This window comes from Bombyx mori, chromosome 5, assembly GCF_030269925.1.
Source record: "Bombyx mori chromosome 5, ASM3026992v2".
NCBI classification, from domain to species: domain Eukaryota; kingdom Metazoa; phylum Arthropoda; class Insecta; order Lepidoptera; family Bombycidae; genus Bombyx; species Bombyx mori.
This window is the reverse complement of record NC_085111.1, coordinates 14985041-15007269: the sequence shown is the minus strand read 5'-3', so window position 1 is coordinate 15007269 and position 22229 is coordinate 14985041. Positions and strand designations below refer to the sequence as shown.

The following is a 22229-nucleotide window of genomic DNA, read 5'->3' as shown; positions in this document are numbered from 1 at the left end:
GGCGCGTATCGAGGCGTTCTTAGCTCTAAGGAGTTCCCTAATATCATCGGACAATTTGAAGCGGTGAAGGAAATCCTCCGCTACAACTTGTTTCGATGATCTATCTAATGTTGAGGTGATGTGTGACGTTAAGATGTCTATGGCTTCAGCGGTATCCTGAGGAGACGGGGTAGAGTCCGGGTTAAACGGGAGCGATGGTGGATCAGATTCAGCCAGGCTGATGCCCAGCGTGTGCCAATCCACCACAGTCCTCGTGACGGGAACGGAGTCGGGAGCGCGACCGAGCTTCATAACGACGGGACGGTGGTCTGAATCTAACTCTATAGTGAGTGTAAGCTCAGAGTTACGTTTTTTAATAACGCTATGTCGAGTATATCCGGGCGATGCGCGATATTTAGCGGGTAGTGAGTTGGTGTTAGCGGAGCGACGATATCGAAGGCGAGATCATCGACTAACGCGTCAAGCCGCCTGCCATTCGGGGTTGTGGTGTGTGAGTTCCACCTGATGTGTTTACAATTTAGGTCGCCCGCCAGAATGACAGAGCTCCCCATGCCGAGCAGCGCCTCGATATCACTGCTTAGAACGATCTTATCCGGTGGAAGATAAACGGACGCGATAACGATCGGCGCGTGTCCCGTCAGTGAGATTCGGCACACTGATGCTTCGATATTAGCGAGCGCGGGAGGATCGAGCGGGACGCAATGCAGGGCTCTTCTATAGTAAATGACGGTACCACCACCACGAGCAGAGAGCCTGTCGTTCCTGACCATGTTATAGTTCGCGATTTTAGGGTCACGACGCGCGGGCTTGAGCAGGGTCTCCTGCACTAAGAAAATGTCAATTTGATGGTCACGCAAAAAATCACAAACCTGATCACGTTGATTTGCGAGACCGTAAGCGTTAAAAAATCCTATTGTTACGGATAAGGGTTTTATTCTACTAATGTACGCCATTGATTACCGGCGGAGTGAGGGGAGGACGTACGTATTTAATGACGCGTATACGTCGGCGTATTCTTGCACAACGGCGATAAAGTGTTGTGCAGTGGAGGCAGCGCGAATGGCGTCGCCCAAAGCGTTAACGCGCTCAAAGTTGATCGACTGAAAGAAGTCGATCGCTAAAGCGAGATTGTCGGACGCGGTCGGAGGGCAAGTCGCGGGAGAGGGACGAGTTGCGGGGGCGGGACGAATCGCGGAGGAGGGAGTTGTAACCGTGTTCGTGTACGGCAGCGGTTTCGCCCAAGCCGAGACACTGGGCACCGGCGCCGGAACGAACGCTGGCTTAGCCTGCGACACAGAGGGTGCCGAGGCTTTGATGTCTGGGCCGGAAGCTCGGAGGTGGTTTTGGCGGGCGACGCGGCGATTTATTTTCGGGGCTCGGGGGCATCCGCGGTAATTTGCGGGGTGACCCTGTGTACGACACAGGACGCAGCTAGGCGGTTCCGTCGCGGTTTTTTGATCGCGAGTGCAGAAGGCCGTGGCGTGATCTCCTAAACACTTGACGCATCGGGGGCGCGCGTGACAGTTACGGGAAGAATGCCCGTATAATTGGCAGTTATGGCACTGGCTAGGTGTGCCTTTCTTGTGTGGGGTTTCGACGGCGATTCCGGAAAGGCTACAGACCGTTCGGATGTTGAATATTTGCTTACCCTCGGGGGTAGGCTGGAGGGCGACTAGAACCATGTTATATGGCTCCCTTCCGCGACCTGTGTGCATGCGGTGTACGGAGTTAACCGGTAGGCCTTGTTCGAGAAGGTCGGCCTTGACTAGCTCGGCATCCAACTCTTTAGGGATGCCACGTATGACGACACGGAGTTCGCGCTCCTCCTGGAGCGTATACGTGTGGAAACTTATACGCTCCTTACGGAGGTAAGAAGAGAGGGCCCTATGGTCGTCGGGTGTTCGAACCTTAATTTGAATGCCGTTCGCGAGGTTACGGGCATTCGTGAAGTTGATATTTTTGGCCTTAAGGGCCAGGGAGACTCGATCCCAAGCTGCCTTCTCTTGGAGGATTACCGGGGGAGGGGTCTGGGTTTTATTTTGTGCCACCGGACGCGGCGACGGAGTGGCACGGGCTGGAGGCGCAACGGGAGTCTGAGGGCAGGGGCTGTCTCCTGGTGCGGCAGCTAAAGCCGTATTCTTTCGCTTGGTGCGGAGGCGACTATGTCCACATTTCTATGGGTATCTTTTGTGAGGCCTATCAGATCTCATACGCACTGTAAACTAGTCTAATCTATTTTTTTTACTGGTGGTAGGACCTCTTTACTGTTGGGAGGACCTCTTGAGAGTCCGCGCGGGTAGGTACCACCACCCTGCCTATTTCTGCCGTGAAGCAGTAATGCGTTTTGGCTTGAAGGGCGGGGCAGCCGTTGTAACTACATATACTTGAGACCTTAGAACTTATATCTCAAGGTGGGTAGCGCATTTACGTTGTAGATGTCTATGTGCTCCAGTGACCACTTAACACCAGGTGGGCTGTGAGTTCGTCCATGCATATAAGGAATAAAAAATTAAAAAACTTTATACGCACTGACTGAAAGTCCCTCAAAAATCTTCCCGCGGTCAACTTCTTAAGTATGTTTTGTATTATGCTTTACCTGTGTATTTATTTCAGTGAACTAGTTCGTGGTAGAAGTCCATTAATTATAAACAATTAGCTATTCGATAATGAACGATAAAAACTGTTCGAATATTTTAATCGTAATCAACACGCTGCGCATAATGGCGTGTTACGATCAAACGTGCGTTTGTCTATTTCAATAGTTAATGATGCCATATTTGTGTTATGTTCATAATATTGTTAATTGGTGATTAAATTCGGTATTACTATTGCTCCGGCATGCTCTGAGATCGTAAGGGTTGGTGGGACCAGTGGCATTTGCAGCGAAGCAATAGCCTTGAATTTAATATGTTTACGGTCACCCCTTGCGGAGCCTACCAAATTTTAACAGACCCGTCCTTAAAATTGTTGTAACTAACTGAATCTATACTAATATTATAAAGTTGAAGAGTTTGTTTGTTTGAACGCGCTAATCTCAGGAACTACTGGTCCGATTTGAAAAATTCTTTCAGTGTTAGATAGCCCATTTATTGAGGAAGGCTATAGGTTATATAACACCACGCTAAGACCAATACACGTGGAGCACCATTAAAGAATGTTTCAAAATCGGATTTTTTTCCCTTTTGAGAGCTTCCGCTGCGTGCGCTGCAGAAACGTTTAAAGTTTCGCTAAAATAACGCATGTTCCCCTTTAAAAGATCTAAAAAAAAGTTTACGACAGCATATGTCTATATGTTAAGGTTGGCTCACTATAACATATTTTATGCTAACCAAATTTGTTCTAAAATAAAGCATTATTTGTGAACTATTCCACGAGGACGAAGTCGCGGGCAAAAGTTAGTCTGTTATAAGTAGTGTTAACTTTAGACCAAACATGTTCTGATTCGAAACAGCTGAACCGTAATACCGGTTTTAAACTATTACAAAATATTGCAACTTCATTAAACTTGAGATAAAAAGGCGAACTACCCGTCCGTCTCGTTGCGAGAGTGCGTTAGTCATGATACATTAAATTTATTAATATTACGAATTTCATCGAGACTGTCAGCCCAGGAAGTCTGACCTGGTTTTAAAATTGGAACATAAATAAAACAAGCAATGGGTCAAATGATTTCCATATTTGCTGGTCTATACAACAAAACAAATTGATTTTGTAAAAAGAGGATTAACTTAAAATCCAATGTTGTGAGATGTAATTTTTTATTGATAGAGGGCGAGATTAAATTGTTTTATTGAGTCTATAGGCATCAATGTGGCTTTGGTTTTCTTTTTTTTTGTACCAAACGTTTCGTAGGTATTCGTTTTTAATTTGAATCAACCTGTAATCTTTCTCTACGTTGCATCACTAAAGGCAAGTTCTACCAATACATGTCTTAAGATTGGTGCCAAATGCCTTATAAAGCAACACATATAAATAAAAAACAGCTTAAGGTTTTATGCCTTCGAACACTGATTTGTTAAGTAAGTAATGACAATCGCTAACCTAACTAAGCTAGCTTTTTTTTTCGGGCCGGGGCCCGAACCTCCTACGAGGTCCCCGCGCCTAGGGGGCAGCGCGCGGGGTATGTGAGACTCAACGATCTGCAGGTGTTGAGAGCAGATCGCGGGCCCAAGGATTTTAGGGCCCACCCACTAAACGACTCCCCTGCACTCTTACACCCGACGTCCGATCTCCGTCCGGGGTCAGAACCCGTTCAGAGTAGGGGGGTTCCCGCGGTCAACACTACAACCAGACACGCGGCGCCACCCCGAGGACGCCCGACCGACGGGTCGTCGAGGCGATAGTCGACGACCAACGACGTCGGTCTCCGCGGTACGGCGGCCCTACCAGGCCGCCCGGGCGGTGCCGCTGGTGTTCCGGGATACCCCGCTGGGCCAGAACCAGCCTGCCGGGTCGGAACGCGATACACAGCCGACCGGGTTGCTCTTCAACAGTATGTTCGGCGACGACAGCGACGACGAAAATGCGGACCGCATCGCAGTCCGCGGCCGCCGACGCGCCGTCCCGTCCTCCTGGTGCCAGCGCGCTAGGGTGACGGTAGCGTGCGGCACAGCCTCAACCCCCTTAGGTCACCCCGTGACCATCACCAGGAGGAGACTGCCTCCTCATAGGGGCTGGAGCTGGACAAACGCCCTCCTCCGGCCCCCGGCCCGACGGCGGCGGCACGGCGCCGAGAGGGAAGAAGAGCTCTCCCTCTCCCGTTCCGCCGCCTCCTTCTGCGAGATGGTGGACTCGCAGAAGTCGAGCAACTAAGCTAGCTAAGCTAACCCGAATTCATTGAAACCGTATCAAAGGATTTAAACTTGAATGTAGCAATAGTAATGTTTTCAATAGAGAATTTATAAGACAGGGCACACACACAACGTGGTCTCGCCTTGTCGCGGCGGTGGGGCTTAAGTGTGCACCCCGATACCGTGGAGCAGCATTGTCTGCAGAGGGGTGCCGCGAACTAAGAAGACTGCACACGGTGTTCCCTTTTCCCACCTTTGCTGGACAAAGGGCGGCGTGAAGCGGGAGAAGGCTCCCTTCTGGAGACCTTTTGGAGGCTAGGCCGTGTCCCCGGCAGCTCTTTGACTGCTAAAGGGGAAGGCCCTCCAGAGGAGGGTACCGGTACGCCGGCGTGACCACGTCGTGGTCAGACGTGTGGGTCTGTCAGCAATGGTAGACCCCACGTGGATGAGAAGTGAACCGGAGGGCACTCCCTTCCGGTCGCTGGTTGCCATGTCCCCGGCTGCCTCTTGGCGGCTACAGGGGAAGGCCCTCCAGAGGGGGGTACCGGTTTACCGGCGTGGCTTCGTAGAAGCATACCGTAATCCCTACCGAGCGGGGGCCGCTGCCTAGCAGGGGCCGCGAGGATGTGTACCTCTATAAAAAATGCCCTAATCTTAAGCTTGTGACGTGCCCGGTGATGAGATGAGTGGCTGGAGGGAGTCCAGTCGTAAGGGCCGTCCCAGGGGACCGACCCCTGGTTAAATAACAAAGGACCAAAAAATGATGGCAAACTTAAAAATAAAATTACCCCAGGAGGGTACCACCCTAGGTGGAGAATCCCTCCGTGCTTCCACCTCGGTGGGAGCATGCTGCCCCGCGTATTCTGGGGGGGGCAAAGCATGCCACGATGAAGGGGGCTGTGCGACGGGTAGCGGAAAACCCGTCGAACCGAGGTGTGACAGCGCTGGCTCGACGCGCTCTGCGCTCGTCAGCGAAGGCGAGGCGGCTGGTCCGAAAGGGACAACCGCCAAGAAGATTAGGCGGAAGAGGAAGTCTTGGCGAGCTTCCTCTCGTGAGGGGGTAGGGGAGCCAGCGTCATCCTCTGGCGCAGATGCCCCGCCGGAAAAGGTGTTGGTAATCTCCGATGCAGCCTCTGCTGCGGAGGAGATGCCGCCCCCTAGAGGGAGACCCGCCCGGAAAAGGGGCGCGCCGTCACCGGCGCCATCATCAGTGTCAATGTCTGTCGCCTCGTTGGATGGGCAGACGACAGAGGAGGAAGAGAGCGGCCTTCAGGATCCTGCCATGGTCATAGACAGGGCCATGAAGACCGTGAAATCATACGCGGCCAATGGCACCAAGACCAAAGCCGCTGGTCGTAAACTGCGAGAAGTGGTCTCGCAGGTCTCGAAAGTTCTGCCATCAGTTGCTTCTGCCAATGACCAGGTGGTACAGCTGATGGCGGAGAATTCGAGACTTCGAGCACAGCTCCAAGCTCGGCAACGGCCCGATGATGGAGCAGCGACGTCCTGGGTCGCTGGAGCCCTTCGGAGCTCCCGTCTCCTGGCGCTGACTGGTGATCAGTGGCCTGTGCTGCCACCACCGCGTGCGGCACAGGAGCGTCCGCGTCTCCCGTCACCGCGCTCTAGAGAGACGACCGCCGCCGCGCGGCAGCAAGCACTCGCGGGGCCACGGATGCTGGCTCCGCCAGAACCGAAGACCTTCAGCCTGGACGAGGTCATCAACCGCACCGTCCAGGCTGTAGTAGAAAAGCTGGGCGGGAGGCTAGCGGCTCTCGAGGCGAGAGTGACTGTTTCGGCCGACGTTAGGCAACCGGCGGTGACGGGTGCTTTGGCCACCCGTTCCGCTCCCGTACGGGCTCCGGCCACCAGGTCGGGCCCGGGACGGGATCGAACTAAGCGAGGGGGCGGCGCTAACGCGAAGCCTCCATCACAAGCACCCCAGTCCCGTCCGCTGCCTCCGCCCCCGTCAGACATGGACGAGGGGTGGAACGTGGTGGCCCGGCGGGGTGCCAAAAAGGCCTCACTGGCAGCTCCCCAAATGGGTAGAGCGCCAGTGGCCATGGCGGTTCAGGCTGCACCCCTGACCCAACAGGGTCGAGCACCTGTAGCCGCCAAGAAAAACAAAAAAACAAAAAAAAAAGGGAAGAAGTCGTCGCGGGCGCCGCGATCAGCGGCAGTGGTTCTAACTTTACTGCCTGCCGCTGAGGCCAAGGGCATCACATATAATGATGTGATGGCCCGGGCGCGTGAAGCAGTCAACCTGGACGAGATTGGGGCGGAGGAGGGCCTCCGCAGCAGGCAGACGGCCAATGGGGCCAAGCTGTTAGAGTGTCCCGGTGCCGATAGTCCCGGCATCGCGGAGCGTCTGGCGGCGAAGCTCCGTATGGTCTTGCCTGAGGAGGAGGTGCGGGTGCACAGGCCGGTAAAAATGGCGGAATTAAGAGTGACCGGCCTGGACGACTGCACCACCAGGGATGAGGTGAGAGCGGCCGTCGCTACCCAGGGCAACTGTGCACCGGAGAATGTAACCGTGGGTGAGCTGCGCCGTGGTTATAACGGGGCCAGCTCAGTGTGGGTGCGTTGCCCGTTGGAGACGGCTGCCTCCCTGGCTGCTCCTCCGCCCGGGGGACCGTCGGGGAATCCAGGCAGGCTGCGCGTGGGCTGGATAGCGGCCCACGTGCACCTGCTTGAACCACGCGCCTGGCGATGCCTCCGGTGCTTTAGCACCGGACACGGTCTCGCCAGGTGCACTAGCTCGGTTGACCGCAGCGGTCTGTGTTTCCGCTGCGGCCAGCCGGGCCATAAAGCGGCGTCCTGCGCGGCCGCCCCGCACTGCGCTCTGTGCGCTGCGGCCGGGCGCGGGGCTAACCACCGGGCGGGAGGAAAGGCGTGCCTCCCGTCCGGTGATAACACCGAACGCAACCGGCACCGGAAGTCAAAGCGCCGGCAGAGGAGAAAGTTGGCCAGAGGAGCACTGGCCAACGCTGTAATCCCCGCTGCGGCACCGGTGCCGAAGGGGGGGGGCAGCGGTGAAGGGGAGGGACCGATGGATGTGGTCCAACAGTAATGGACCGCACCTATCGCTTCCTCCAAGGAAACCTGAACCACTCCGCCAGAGCTCAGGACATGCTGTCTCAGAGTATGGCGGAGTGGTCTATAGATGTGGCTGTGGTCGCCGAGCCATATTTCGTTCCCCCGGCAAATGATTGCTGGTTCGGGGACGATGGCGGCCTGGCGGCCATAGCCATAAGAAGAGACGCGGCGATCCCCCCCCTGGCGATGGTGACCAGGGGCCAAGGGTTCGTCGCGGTGCAGTTGGAAGGGACCGTCGTGATCGGGGCGTACTTCTCTCCGAACAGGCCTACTGTCGAGTTCGGGCATTTCCTGGGCGGGATCGGGGCGATTGCTCGCCGCCTCGCTCCCCGTCCAGTGATTCTCGCGGGGGATCTCAATGCGAAGTCTGTCGCATGGGGCTCCCCCCGCTCGGACGCTCGTGGTAGGCTACTGGAGAGGTGGGCGAACGCGGCCGGCCTCTGTTTGTTGAATAGAGGTTCGGTTGCGACGTGCGTGCGGTGGCAGGGCGAGTCTATTGTGGACGTTACGTTCGCAAGCCCGGCCATCGCACGCCGTATCCGCGACTGGAGAGTTTTGGGGGGGGCGGAGACACTGTCAGATCACCGATATATTCGGTTTGATCTCTCCGCCCGCTCCACAGTCGCGGACGTCCACGGGGACCACCCCCGTGGTGCGTCCCGGTCATTCCCCAAGTGGGCACTGAAGCGCCTGAATAAGGAGCTCCTGATGGAAGCCTCTACGGTGGCGGCGTGGGCGCCCATGCGTCCACACCCGGTCGAGGTCGAGGGAGAGGCAGGGTGGTTCCGGGACACGATGCGTCGCATCTGTGATGCGTCGATGCCCCGGATCGGCCCTCGACTTCCTAATCGCCAGGCGTACTGGTGGTCGCCCGAAATTGCGCAACTCCGCGTGGAGTGCGTTCGGGCGAGGCGCGAGTGCGCCAGGCATCGCCGCCGCCGCCTGCCGCGGCGCAACGATCCGATTGCGTTCGCGGCAGCAGAGGCCCGGCTGCGCGGCGCATTCCGCGTCGCGCAGAGGGCATTGCAGCTGGCCATCAGAAGAGCCAAGAACCAACACATGGAGGGTCTCTTGGAGACACTGGATGAGGATCCGTGGGGGCGGCCCTATCATATGGTGCGCAATAAAATGCGCCCATGGGCCCCCCCGATCACGGAGCGTCTCCAGCCTCAGCAGCTGCGGGACATCGTCTCGGTGCTTTTCCCGCAGGAGCGGGAGGGATTTGTCGCTCCCGCTATGGACGCGCCGCCGGACTACGACGGCGAAGTCCCTGCTGAGGTGCCCCATATAACGGGGGCGGAGCTCCGTGTGGCCGTTCGCAAAATGTGCGCGAAGGACACTGCACCCGGCCCGGATGGCGTCCATGGCCGGGTTTGGGCCTTGGCTCTTGGTGCCCTAGGGGACCGACTCTTGAGACTTTACAACTCCTGCCTCGAGTCGGGACGGTTTCCTTCATCGTGGAGGACGGGCAGACTCGTGCTGTTGAGAAAGGAGGGGCGCCCGGCGGATACTGCCGCCGGGTACCGTCCCATCGTGTTGCTGGATGAGGTGGGCAAGCTGCTGGAACGCATTCTGGCAGCCCGCATCATCCAGCATCTGGTCGGGGTGGGACCCGATCTGTCGGCGGAGCAGTATGGCTTCCGAGAGGGCCGCTCAACGGTAGACGCGATCCTTCGCGTACGGGCCCTCTCGGAGGAGGCCGTCTCCAGGGGTGGGGTGGCTTTGGCGGTGTCGCTCGATATCGCCAATGCGTTTAACACCCTGCCCTGGTCCGTGATAGGGGGGGCGCTGGAACGACATAGAGTGCCCCCCTACCTTCGCCGGCTGGTGGGTTCCTACTTAGAGGACAGATCGGTCACGTGTACCGGACATGGTGGGATCCTGCACCGGTTCCCGGTCGTGCGCGGTGTTCCACAGGGGTCGGTGCTCGGCCCCCTTTTGTGGAATATCGGGTATGACTGGGTGCTGAGAGGTGCCCTCCTCCCGGGCCTGAGCGTAATATGTTACGCGGACGACACGTTGGTCGTGGCCCGGGGGGGGAGTTTTGCTGAGTCTGCCCGTCTTGCTACGGCTGGGGTGGCGCATGTCGTCGGCAAAATTAGGAGATTGGGCCTCGACGTGGCGCTCAGTAAATCCGAGGCCATGTGGTTCCACAGGCCCCGGAGAGTGCCACCTGTCGATGCCCATATCGTGGTTGGAGGCGTCCGTATCGGGGTCGGGGTGCAGTTGAAGTACCTCGGCCTCATTCTGGACAGTCGTTGGACCTTCCGTGCTCACTTTCAGAACCTGGTCCCTCGTTTGTTGGGGGTGGCCGGCGCGCTAAGCCGGCTTTTGCCCAACGTCGGGGTGCCTGACCAGGTGACGCGCCGTCTCTATACGGGGGTGGTGCGATCAATGGCCCTATACGGGGCGCCCGTGTGGGGCCAGTCCCTGGCCGTGGGGGTGGCGAAGCTGCTGCAACGGCCGCAACGCACCATCGCGGTCAGGGTCATCCGTGGTTATCGCACCATCTCCTTTGAGGCGGCGTGTGTACTGGCTGGGACGCCGCCTTGGGTTCTGGAAGCGGAGGCGCTCGCCGCTGACTATAGGTGGCGGGCTGAACTTCGTGCCCGGGGCGTGGCGCGTCCCAGCCCCAGTGTGGTCAGAGCACGGAGGGCCCAATCTCGGCGATCCGTGCTGGAGTCATGGTCCAGACGGCTGGCTGATCCTTCGGCTGGTCGTAGGACCGTCGAAGCGATTCGCCCGGTCCTTGTGGATTGGGTGAATCGTGACAGAGGACGCCTCACTTTCCGGCTTACGCAGGTGCTCACTGGGCATGGTTGTTTCGGTGAGTTCCTGCACCGGATCACAGCCGAGCCGACGGCAGAGTGCCACCATTGTGGTTGCGACTTGGACACGGCAGAGCATACGCTCGTCGCCTGCCCCGCATGGGAGGGGTGGCGCCGTGTCCTCGTCGCAAAAATAGGAACCGACTTGTCGTTGCCGAGTGATGTGGCATCGATGCTCGGCGACGACGAGTCGTGGAAGGCGATGCTCGACTTCTGCGAGTGCACCATCTCGCAGAAGGAGGCGGCGGGGCGCGTGAGAGACGCACAATCCCGCCGCCGTCGAGCGGGGGCCAGGGAGGCGGATATCGCCCAAGCCCTGGCCCTCTAAGTGTTTCGGGTCCCCCTCACATGTCGGTCTGGGGACCGGCGAGGGGGGCCTAAGAAGACGACGTGCAAGCTGCTCTGCACGCGTTTTACGCAAGAGCATCCGGGTGATGGAAGGCCGGCTATCCTCGACCCACGCTGGTTCTGGCCCAGCGGGGTATTCCGTAGGGTAACCCACTCTAACCGGCGCCATCTAGGCGGGCTTCGGACAGTCTGCCGACCGAGAGGGCTGGTGGTCGTGGCGCCGACGACCGCCAGTCCGGCGTCCCGAGGGGGAGGGTGATGGGAGAGATGTGCTCCGCACTAAATGCTTCACTTTCCCCCCTTTGCCTTCTGAGTTCATGAGTTCTGTCTCATGCGAGGTTTGGACGTTGGTTGTTGAGCGACAGGAGGTTTTAGTCAGTTCGACTCTGACATACCCCGCCCAGTATCCCCAGAAAAGGGCGGAAGTCCGGCGATTTCCTCCTGACCAAAAAAAAAAAAAAAAAGCCGATGTTGTGAGATGAAATTTTTTTTTTATATAGGGCGAGATTGAATTGTTTTATTGAGTCTATAGGCATCAATGTGGCATTGGTTTTCTTTTTTTTTTGTACTAAACGTTTCGTAGGTATTTTTTTTTATTTGAATCAACCTGTAATCTTTCTCAACGTTGCATCACTAAAGCCAAGTTCTACCAATACATGACTTAAAATCGGTGCCAAATGCCTTATAAAGCAACACATATGAATAAAAAAACAGCTTAAGGTTTTATGCCTTCGAACACTGATTTGTTAAGTAAGTAATGACAATCGCTAACCTAACTAAGCTAGCTAAGCTAACCTGAATTCATTGAAACCGTATCAAAGGATTTAAACTTGAATGTGGCAATAGTAATGTTTCCAATAAAGGATTTATAGGACAGGGCATTTTGTTATAAAATATCGAATTTCTTCATTCAAAAGGGTTTGCTCCGAAGCTTTCGCAAAACGAAGTTAGCCTCACAATAAAATTCACATAAAACAGTATTAAGGAGTGTATTCGGATATACCAAGTGATATTATTGCAAAGTTCGAGTCTAGATGCAATGTGTACCATAAAATGTAATTATATCAATAAAATCATTGGAAATCGATAAATTATAATTATCGGTTTTTTATCGATATTACGAGTATACTCTATAGTTATTTTATGAAAGTTCAACTTATAGAAGAGTTTTTATGTTTTTTTTGATAAATCAAATAAAATTTTGTGATGTGGCTTTGCGAAAATACGTAATTTGAATCTGCTATATTTCTCTACAAGTGGTTCGACTATTTAAATACTGAATTCGTTCCTATTGGCTAACTAGTATGTGCCGTCGTCTAATTGAGATGTAAAGTGAAACTTTGAATTGTGGTTTCGTGTTTCAGCTGTCACATCCTTCAGAAAATGAACGGTTGCACAAAACGCGAAAAAAAAACGTTCAAGTTTAATGTATTTACAGCATTATACTGTTTGCTTACACGTACGAATCGTGAGCAGAAAATTGAGCAATCCTTGCAAATACTCGCTAGTTACGGTTATTAAATAATTAATAATTGTATGTTGCAGGCGATAAAGTGTACAAGTGAAGGGAAGTGAAATCGTTTTTCTAACCGACTTCAAAAAAGATGAGATGATCATTCAATTTCTTTGAATTTTCGATGATGATTTTTATGATTTTTTATTTTATTTCAAAGCTTTCCGTTGTCCTTAACAATGCATATTAGTTTGACTTTGACTACATTAACGATATTTCCATATTTTTTTGTCAATGTTTCTAATATAGTATTTTCGTATGACGTATACGTCAGTGCATACGAAATATGAAAATGAAAATATGTTTGTAAAATTTGTCAACAGAAGTTTTTCAATTTTATTTGTGTTATTTATTGGAAATTAACAATAACTTCACTCGCTGATACCAGTGGAGATTTAAGAGGTTTCTCATTGAAAGCGCATGATAACAAAGAACACGTTGCATAAGAAGGAAAAAGTTAATAAATTGACAAAAATATGTACATGAATGACATTCATCAATTTTTAAATAAGAGTTTAAGAAAAAAAAGTTTTAGTAACCATGACACTTTGGACAACTATTTTCATATTTTACTTACAACTCCGTAATTCTTATCTTAAGCATTATTAGGATATTATTATTATATGTAAGCTAGTACAGATTTTTATCACAGTTTATCCTACCTACCAAATTTTTCTATAAAGCAATGATTCATTCCGATTATTTTTGATTCAGGTTAATATTTTGGGTTTTATTATTTTACGCGCGTTATTTTAGGTTTATAGGAAGTCGTGGCAGGCCCAATCTCCGATGGTTAGATATCGTAGAGCACGACATCAAAGTTATCGATTTCAAGAACTGGACAGTCTGGAAAGACATACTGGACCAGGCTAAGGCCCACCCTGGGCTGTAAGGCCTAAGATAATGATGATGATTATAGGTTTTGATCATTAAAGTTTTTTTAATTTTTTTTATTGCTTAGTTGGGTGGACGAGCTCACAGCCCACCTGGTGTTAAGTGGTTACTAGAGCCCATAGACATCTACGACGTAAATGCGCCACCCACCTTGAGATATAAGTCCTAAGGTCTCAGTATAATTACAACAGCTGCCCCACCCTTCAAACCGAAACGCATTACTGCTTCACGGCAGAAATAGGCAGTATGGTGGTACCTACCCGTGCGGACTCAAAAGGTCCTACCACCAGTAATATGCAATTAATGTTTGCCAAATCGTATATTTTTTAAAAAAATGAAACTATATCATTTAAATTAGTCGTGGTAGGGGTAGAGCGCATTGTCAGTTTGCACGAATAAGTACTACTATTCACGTCGACTTCTGCCGCGAAGCTCTCCTGTATTTCGGTCTGAAGGGTTGGGACAATTATAGACTTTATATCTCAAAGTGAATGGCGGTATTCACGTTGTGATGTCTATAAGCTCCGATAACCCCTTAACACCAAGTGAGCGACGAGCTCGTTCACTAATCTGAGCAAACAAAAACTCCTGTTCAGGATTCAGGATGTCTGAAGAACTGGCTACCACGCTTGCTATTTGGGTTGCTGTCTTGGAGTTTTGAATGAAGAACTCCCTTTGTTTCTTCCAATGATAACCAAATGATCTTGATCGAAATCATTGAATATGCAAATGGAATCGAATGGAATATGGAAGTTTCAAATCGAAATTCAAATAAAATGCGACAAAAAAAACTTCACACAATTAATCGAATATATTAATAAAATTATGTCTGTAACATGAAACCCATAAATTAGAAAAGTCACATCCGTTATACATCTCGATTTTTAAATCAACGATTTCAACAAATGAAAGTATTTTGTAGACTATCATAACAATGAGCATTATAAAGACAGAAACAATCAAACAAAACATTCTTATGGTTTTTTTATTTTTTTATTTATTTTTAATTATTTTTTTATTGCTTAGATGTGTTGACGACCTCACAGGCCACCCGGTGTTAAGTGGTTACTGGATCCCATAGACATCTAGAACGTAAATGCGCCACCCACCTTGAGATATAAGTTCTAAGGTCTCAAGTATAATTACAACAGCTGCCACACCCTTCAAACCGAAACACATTACTGCTTCACGGCAGAAATAGGGGGGGTGGTGGTACCTACCCGTGCGGACTCATAAGAGGTCCTCCCCCCAGTGAAAAGAGTATGCCAGCGAAGCATGGGCTGCAACTCTAAAAAACAAGTCTATAAGTCAACAAGCTTTCAAGTCGTCGTGGCCTAAAGGATAAGACGTCCGGTGCATTCGTGTTGAGCGATGCACCAAAGTTCGAATCTTAGGCGGGTACCAATTTTTCTAATGAAATACGTACTCACCAAATGTTCACGATTGACTTCCACGATGAAGGAATTACATCGTATAATAAAAATCAAACCCGTAAAATTATAATTTGCGTAATTACTGGTGGTAGGACCTCTTGTGGCTAGAAAGAGAGAGAGCTTAAAATTTATTTTTTATTGTGGTTTACTATATACCATATGTTTATTACCTTTTGTTGTATGTTATTCAAGTTGTTTTTTTTTTTGTAAAGAAAACATGCTCCGGCATATTAGAACATTAATAGAATTAAAAGTTAAACATTGATTGAATTCCCTTCATTGATACAACCTATTTTAAACAAACATAAACAATAAAACATTTGTCCTAATATTGAAGTTCATAAATAGGTACTTTATCACTATTTGATTATTAAGTAATCATAATTTTGGTGCTTTTAATTTGAGAATTTAATAGAGTCAATAAATTTTCTTTTTTTTTGTTTCAGGCATCTCCAAGGAAAACGCAGCGCGCATCAAATACAGTGTACCAATGTTAGGGCATTTGTAATTCAATAGTGTTTGTGTTGTGTGTTATACGTAAAAACGCTTCAAGATGATGACCTTGTACAGAACTATCAAGGGGACCAGCCTTTCCAGGAGAAAGAAACGGGAGAGAGAAAGGTAAGAGATGGGATTTTTAATTTTTATTATCAAATGATTAGCTGCATTTTTGTTTTTTTTTTCACAATATAGATATCTTTACGCTACTAAGAAGAAGAACTTGTATTTTACTTAAAACTTTCTAATGTCCCCGTATGCGTATTTATAGAAGAACACAACATTTATATAAATAGAAGAATAAAAAAAAAGTAATTGAAATCAATTTCAGTTCGAGTCATAATTTTGATACTAAATTCGTCAGCGCCCTCCCCGTGGTTACGGCGATGTCAGGAAACTTTACGTTACTAAACTACTATTTTTACTTTTACTTTCGTCTTTGCTGTATGGTAACTTTGTTGTGGATTTAGTTTTTAACTACATCGATAGATGGCGTTACTTGTGTTACAAGAGATTTCCGCAATTTAATTCATCAATTAGCATTAAAATTAGATATAATATGTAGGTCTAAAATTTGACCTCCAATATATACGGAGTGATAAAAAAATAGCTGAATGGAGAAGTTACGTCTTAATGCAGATACAGGCTCACGACATACTTGGTATTGGTTCTTTTCGGGTCCAATTAACATTCCACCTTGAGGCATGAGGTCATAGTCTCAAATGCATTGAATAACGGTTGGCTTCATATAAATTGAATTGCATACATTTTCATCAGTATAAAACGATTTTAAATCTACGAATACGTGTATTTTTTATGACGAGTCCATCATATTACCAGCTCGCCCTTACTTTAGTGTGCTTAGTGCGAGTTTTTTACGTTCTCGATAGCGTAAAAGTTAACCCAATTTTGTATGCAGTCGGAACAGCGCCCCTAGCGGCAAACGTAGGCAAACGATCCCATTTCATACAAATATGAGGTAACTTTTTCACAGATAACATTTTCGTCTGTATCTCTTATCATCGTGACATCATCCATTGCTGTAGTCAAACAACATTCACTCGAGTTCATTAGCAAACCTATTTTTCCTCGATCATTAAAGCTATCAATGAGGTTTGTGGTCAGCTGCAATACTTGTTTTTCTGTGTGTTTACAAAGGTATGTAATGAAACAAAAAATACTTACGTTTCAAGTAATGTTTTTTTTTTATTGCCCTTGTAGGCAGACGAGCATACGGCCCACCTGATGGTGAGTGGTTACCGTCTCCCATCGACTTCAGCAATGCCAGGGGCAGAGCCAAGCCGCCGCCCACTGTACAGTTATAGTGGTTATTGTACATTTTAATATTGTGCTCGGAATATGTCCACAAGATAACCTATTAAGCTAATCTGCAGACTTCCTGAAGATATCATCGAAATCAGTCCTACCGTTTTGGAGTTCATAAAGAAACATACATATGCCCATCGACTTTTACAAACATGAGACTTCTAAAAAAAAAAACGTAATCCACTTACAGTTACACTCAGCCTTTATTCTTTTTTCATCTGACAAGGTCATAGACACTGCTCGATCGATCTAAACGTCCAGACAGACAGGAATCACCAGTAACAGAGCACACACAAAACTAATAACTTAATTATGTTTTTGTGTGAAAGCAATTATTCCTGTTCATCGGACGTCTGGGAGAACATTTCGGTAATTGCCTGTCAGAAATGATATGGTACGTAAAAACGGTTGAATTGTGAACGTTTTTATTTATTTATCAAAGATCGGCCGACGAAGCCAGAAATACTGTAACGCCAAACCGCACTCATAAGCATGAGGTTAAAGTTTCGTGGCGGTATATGCTATAGCCTTTCTTAGGCAAGACCTAAATCCCCAATCGAAATAGGCTTTTAGTTCCAAAATAACGTCCTCTAAAAGAATGTCCCTACCATTTTTATTTTAAACTAGCTGACCCGGCAGACTTCGTAGTGCCTCAATCGATAAATAAAAGACCTGAACTTTTGTATAAAATAAACTTAAAACAAACAAAAGGAATCTTGCCGGCGGGGGACACTTCAAAGGAAAAACAAAACTGTTATTTTTATATAATTCCGAGCATTTTCATATTTATTTACCTTTTAAACATTCTCTGGACTTCCACAAATAATTCAAGACCATAATTAGCCAAATCGGTCCAGCCGTTCTCGAGTTTTAGCGAGACTAACGAACAGCAATTCATTTTTATATATACATATAGATATATTGGCTTACAATAGAAACAACGTTCAAGCATTTTTAAGAAAAGCGCATTCGTTATAAAATTAAGATTTTAGAAATATGTGTAGTGGAAGTTATCGCTATCTCTTTCGCACGCCCTTTCTCGTTCCAAGAGTTACTGACGTTACGAACTACCTATCTGTTTTTCTATTACTCCCATTAGTTTTTAGATTTACGATGGCCATGTAAGAAAGAGCTAACACCTCTCTCAGGGTAAACGAAAAACGATTTTAACTGGACGCGCGCTTCATAACAAAAATTTAATGTACTACTCATTGTTATTTTGAGGTAAACATAGAAGTGCTTTATGATACAGAAAATGCGTCACGACACCCGGAAGACTGCGATATTTCAACAGATCAAGATTATATACTGACCAGAGACATTCAAAGTTCAAGGTAATCGGAATGAAGCTAATTAGTTGGCTATAATTAATCTACGGTCATTTGATAAATGGTTGTAGCGTTGTTGTTTTTTTTTATTGGATAGATGAATGAACGAGCTCACACGCTGCCCAGTGTTAAGTGGTCGCTGGAGCCCATGGACATCACAACCGTCACCGAACTCGAGATTCTGTCACATAAAGCCAGTTAAAGCCTTAAAACATGACTGTCAGTGTAGAGTCTATTGTGATGACTCGTCTTCAACTCGACTCGGGTTTCAGACCGGTCATCGTTCTCGTCGAACCCGTCGCTTGCGACGAAGGGCTCGACAAGTAAATTAACCCACAGACACAGCCCACTGAGTTTCTCGCCGGACCTTCTCAGTGGGTCGCGTTTCCGATCCGGTGGTAGATTCTGCGAAGCACGACTCTTGTTAGAGTTCGTGTTAGGAACAACGTCAGGTTTGAGCCCCGTGAGCTCACCTACTAGCCCGGTGACGCTGATATGGTCTCTCTAGACCATCAGCTTAGGTAGGAGAAAAAAAGGGTTTCAGTGGTAACATTATAAAACGAACTAGAAAGAAGGTAGATTAGAGGTAGGTAGATTTGTCTGTATCTAACATCGAAACTGCCCTGAAATATCGGAAACCATACGTACTTGACGTATTTTCATGAACGACTTCCACGATGAAGGAAGATTATCGTGTAACAAAAAGCAAAGCCCACAGAAATTATAAACTGAATAACTACTGGCCAGAAATTTAGAAAACTGGCTTTATGAGAGCCCGCACGCTAGCAGTATTGTATTTAGGTTTGAAGGGTGGGGTAGCTGATGTACTAAAAATTTAGACTTACAGCTCATGTCCCAAGGTGGTTGGCCGCATTTACCTCGTCTACGGGTCCTGGTGACCGTTTAACACCAAAGGGCCGTGTTTGTCCAACCTAAGCAATAAAATAACGTGGTAAGAGCCTGTTAAAAATAATCCAGTGTGCAACGTTTAAAACATGAGAAAGTTTAAAACAATTCAAAATCATGATTATTATAAAAACGAGCCTACACAAATGGAAACGAGACGTATAATCAAATCGGCTGTGTGACTAACACAGAGATGTGCCGACACGCTGATCCGAAACTACGTTAATATGTATTATTTATTACGTGTATCGACCCAAAATCAGGGTTTCCCCAAAAGTAGAATATTAATGGATTCATTATTATTTTGAGTCATTTTAAAATTCTAGTTTGACCCTTATTAGTACTGTTGTCTCGTTCGAATAGTCACGATCTCTGATTTAAGGCGACTTATTATCGATCTCCATAGTAATTCTGATTGTGGCAAAAAGGCACTGTGGGTGGCGCGCGAAAAGTGATGCAATGGGTATTGTTTTAAAAAAAAAAGGAGATTTTGACTACTTTTTTAATTTAAAGAAACGAATTTAAAATTTTATTAAATATACACTGTTTTTTTAAAAATAATTAATTAAAAAATTGAAAATGTCATCGCTTTTCAAGGTGATGACATCAATAGCGGTATAAATATAGTAGAAAGTTGCATTAAAAACATTAAACTATGGTAATCTTTTGTTTTCTATCAATGTCACCAGTTCATTAAGAAATAATTAGCTGGGTCTAGCGCAGCATGTCTTCTTCCTTTTAAGCCTATCATAGCTCATCTCTTCTACTGTTCTATAGTTTTATTTTTCATTCATTATATTTGTTTTTTATAAATGTATTCTAGCGTGGAGTCGATCATAATTAAGATTACTGGAAACATGATAATATCTCATTATTCTGTATCAATTTAATCACGATTAAATTCTGTTCACAACTGGTTTTAAAGGCAAACGTATAATTAAACTTATTAACACAAAAACGCGATGGCAATACAGTTCAGTAATTAAGCATTCGTATCCGATTGTAGTATCGATTTCAATGCGTTGCGATGCACGAATTAATTGGAGCCGTTAAAAAAGGTTAACGTGATTTGTTTTGATAATACATATTATAGTTACAAGATGTAATGTGAGATTGACGTGTCCAAAATCTAACTTATCTTACTAACTTATCTTACTAACTCTTACTTATCTTATTAAAATCTTCTTAATTTCATATCATATCTATGAGTTTGAAAGCGATTCTTCTATGTTTGTTGTTTACCGAAGTGCGTAAATATCAATCACGACATAGATATTGGGCATTCTCTTTGAGACATGAGTATTTTTAATATGTATAATCAACTCAAATCAACTTCAAATAATAATATACAAAATGAAAAAAAAATTGTTAGCGGCACATTTATAAGAACGAACACAATAATATAATAATAAATCATAAATAAATAAATATTTACTAACAATCACGCCACGTTAACTGGTCCCGTGATAAGTTCGTAAAGAACTTGTGTTACAGGTACCAGGTAACGGAAAGAAATGTAATATTTTTATTATACATATATTTAATATACATCCATAGCCCTGGAAAATACATTTTTATATTTATCATACAAATATCTTCCCTTGGCGGGATTCGAACCCGCGACCCCCTTGTGTAGTGACCATGTACCACTTATCACTACACCAGACGGCCAGACAATATATTATTATGTAATGTTTTGACGGTCGTCTTAGTATTTTAGTCCACGTGGTCATTACAAACGTTTTGTCATTACATAGGAGACTATCTGACATCATTGCAATACACTTTGAATACATAAGCGAATCCTCCTGAGATTATGGGAAAAATATTTTTTACGTTTTTTTTTGTTGTTCTTATTAATTTGAGCAGTCTAGTTCATTTTATGGGAAGCGGCTACCAGAGGACAGCGCAATATGTGCCTTGAGATATGGGGCTAAATTGCAATTGTAGTATCGCGAGTAACCAGCCCTTCAAACAGCATCCCAGGATTGCTTCCAGGCAGAAAATCTCCAAATCACAATGTTTGTGGATTTTATTTCTATTACACGATGCTGTTCCTTCATCGTGGAAGTTGTTCGGGAGCTCCAGTTAAGTAAAATTATGGTGAATTAAGATCAGTCTCAAAAACCTAGGAATACTTTAAATTTGTAATGGCTTAAAAAATATGAACAAAATGGGCTAAGCTTCTTATAGACTACCTTCTACTTAATTGTTTGTAATCTAGAAGGCTATTCTAAATACGCAGGGCTTGGTGGGTGAGCTTACGGGGCTCAACCTGGGAGGACTTGGAACACTAGCCTTAGTTGGAGTAGTGTTTCGCTAAAACGATCACCAGATTGGCATTGCAATTCACTGAGAAGATGCGGTGAGAAAATCAGTGGGCTGAGTCTATGGTTTAGGTTGCACGTCAAGCTCTTGCAGTGCCTAAAAAACTCGACAGTGAATCAGGAGGATCCGATAGGATGTGCATAGCGCGACTTTGTCGGATTCAAGTATATAATTAGAGGCGGTCACGACAAGGGACAATCTGGCCGCCCTGTTCTTTCGAAGAAACAACATTAGTAATTACGCAATTTGATTTATTTAATTACACAATATCGATCTAATTGTTTTCAAACAATGTTACCTACGATAACTTTTATGATATAAATTAATGGCGCGTTCATTTCAATTTGCAGGTCGTGACGTTTTGTAAGCGTATACTATTTTAGTGAGATGACCATATTGGTGATATAAAAGTACTTAAAAATACGATTTATTATTCAACATCTTATCCAGTTCGAGATTTCGCTATCAATGTTTCGAGTTGCATCGACTTTGGTCACGAGTAGCCTTACTTCACTGCTCTCAATACCTTCATATCAAACGAAATCTACGTACGAATGTGGCCTCAGTTCGCCATAACAATGCACATATAAGTCTCTAACGTGGGCGGACAGTGACATTACCACTGTTTCGGTGCTGTGTTGAATTTGACGAGAATGCACTAAATGCCCAATTTATAGAGCAGTTATTGTATTTGGCACTGTTTACGCCCACGTCGCAGGTACAGAGTAAATTTAAATCAGTATTTGTAGAACTAAAACGAAAATTTAATGACTGAATCTAGTGAACGGTACTATTATATTTCGATGAAGAGTTTGACAACATGTCTCATTGTCTGAAGATAGGTCTCGCTGTTTTTGTGTCATGCGCTCTCTGCTATTTAAATTTTCCTCAACATTTACAACAATACAATAGTAGTAATAATGTCAACGATTTTTAGATTACAC

General features: G+C 46.9%; 1 protein-coding gene across 1 annotated transcript in view; it reads left to right on the top strand.

Annotated features, from left to right (window-relative positions):
- Positions 1–22229, top strand: part of LOC101737074 (uncharacterized) — a 240073-nt gene that overhangs the window by 18431 nt on the left and 199413 nt on the right. Inside the window, exon 2 of the mRNA XM_038010911.2 lies at positions 15346–15520. Coding sequence (XP_037866839.1) covers positions 15453–15520 — 68 coding nt within the window. The 5' untranslated portion in view covers positions 15346–15452. The remainder of the gene's footprint in view (positions 1–15345; positions 15521–22229) is intronic.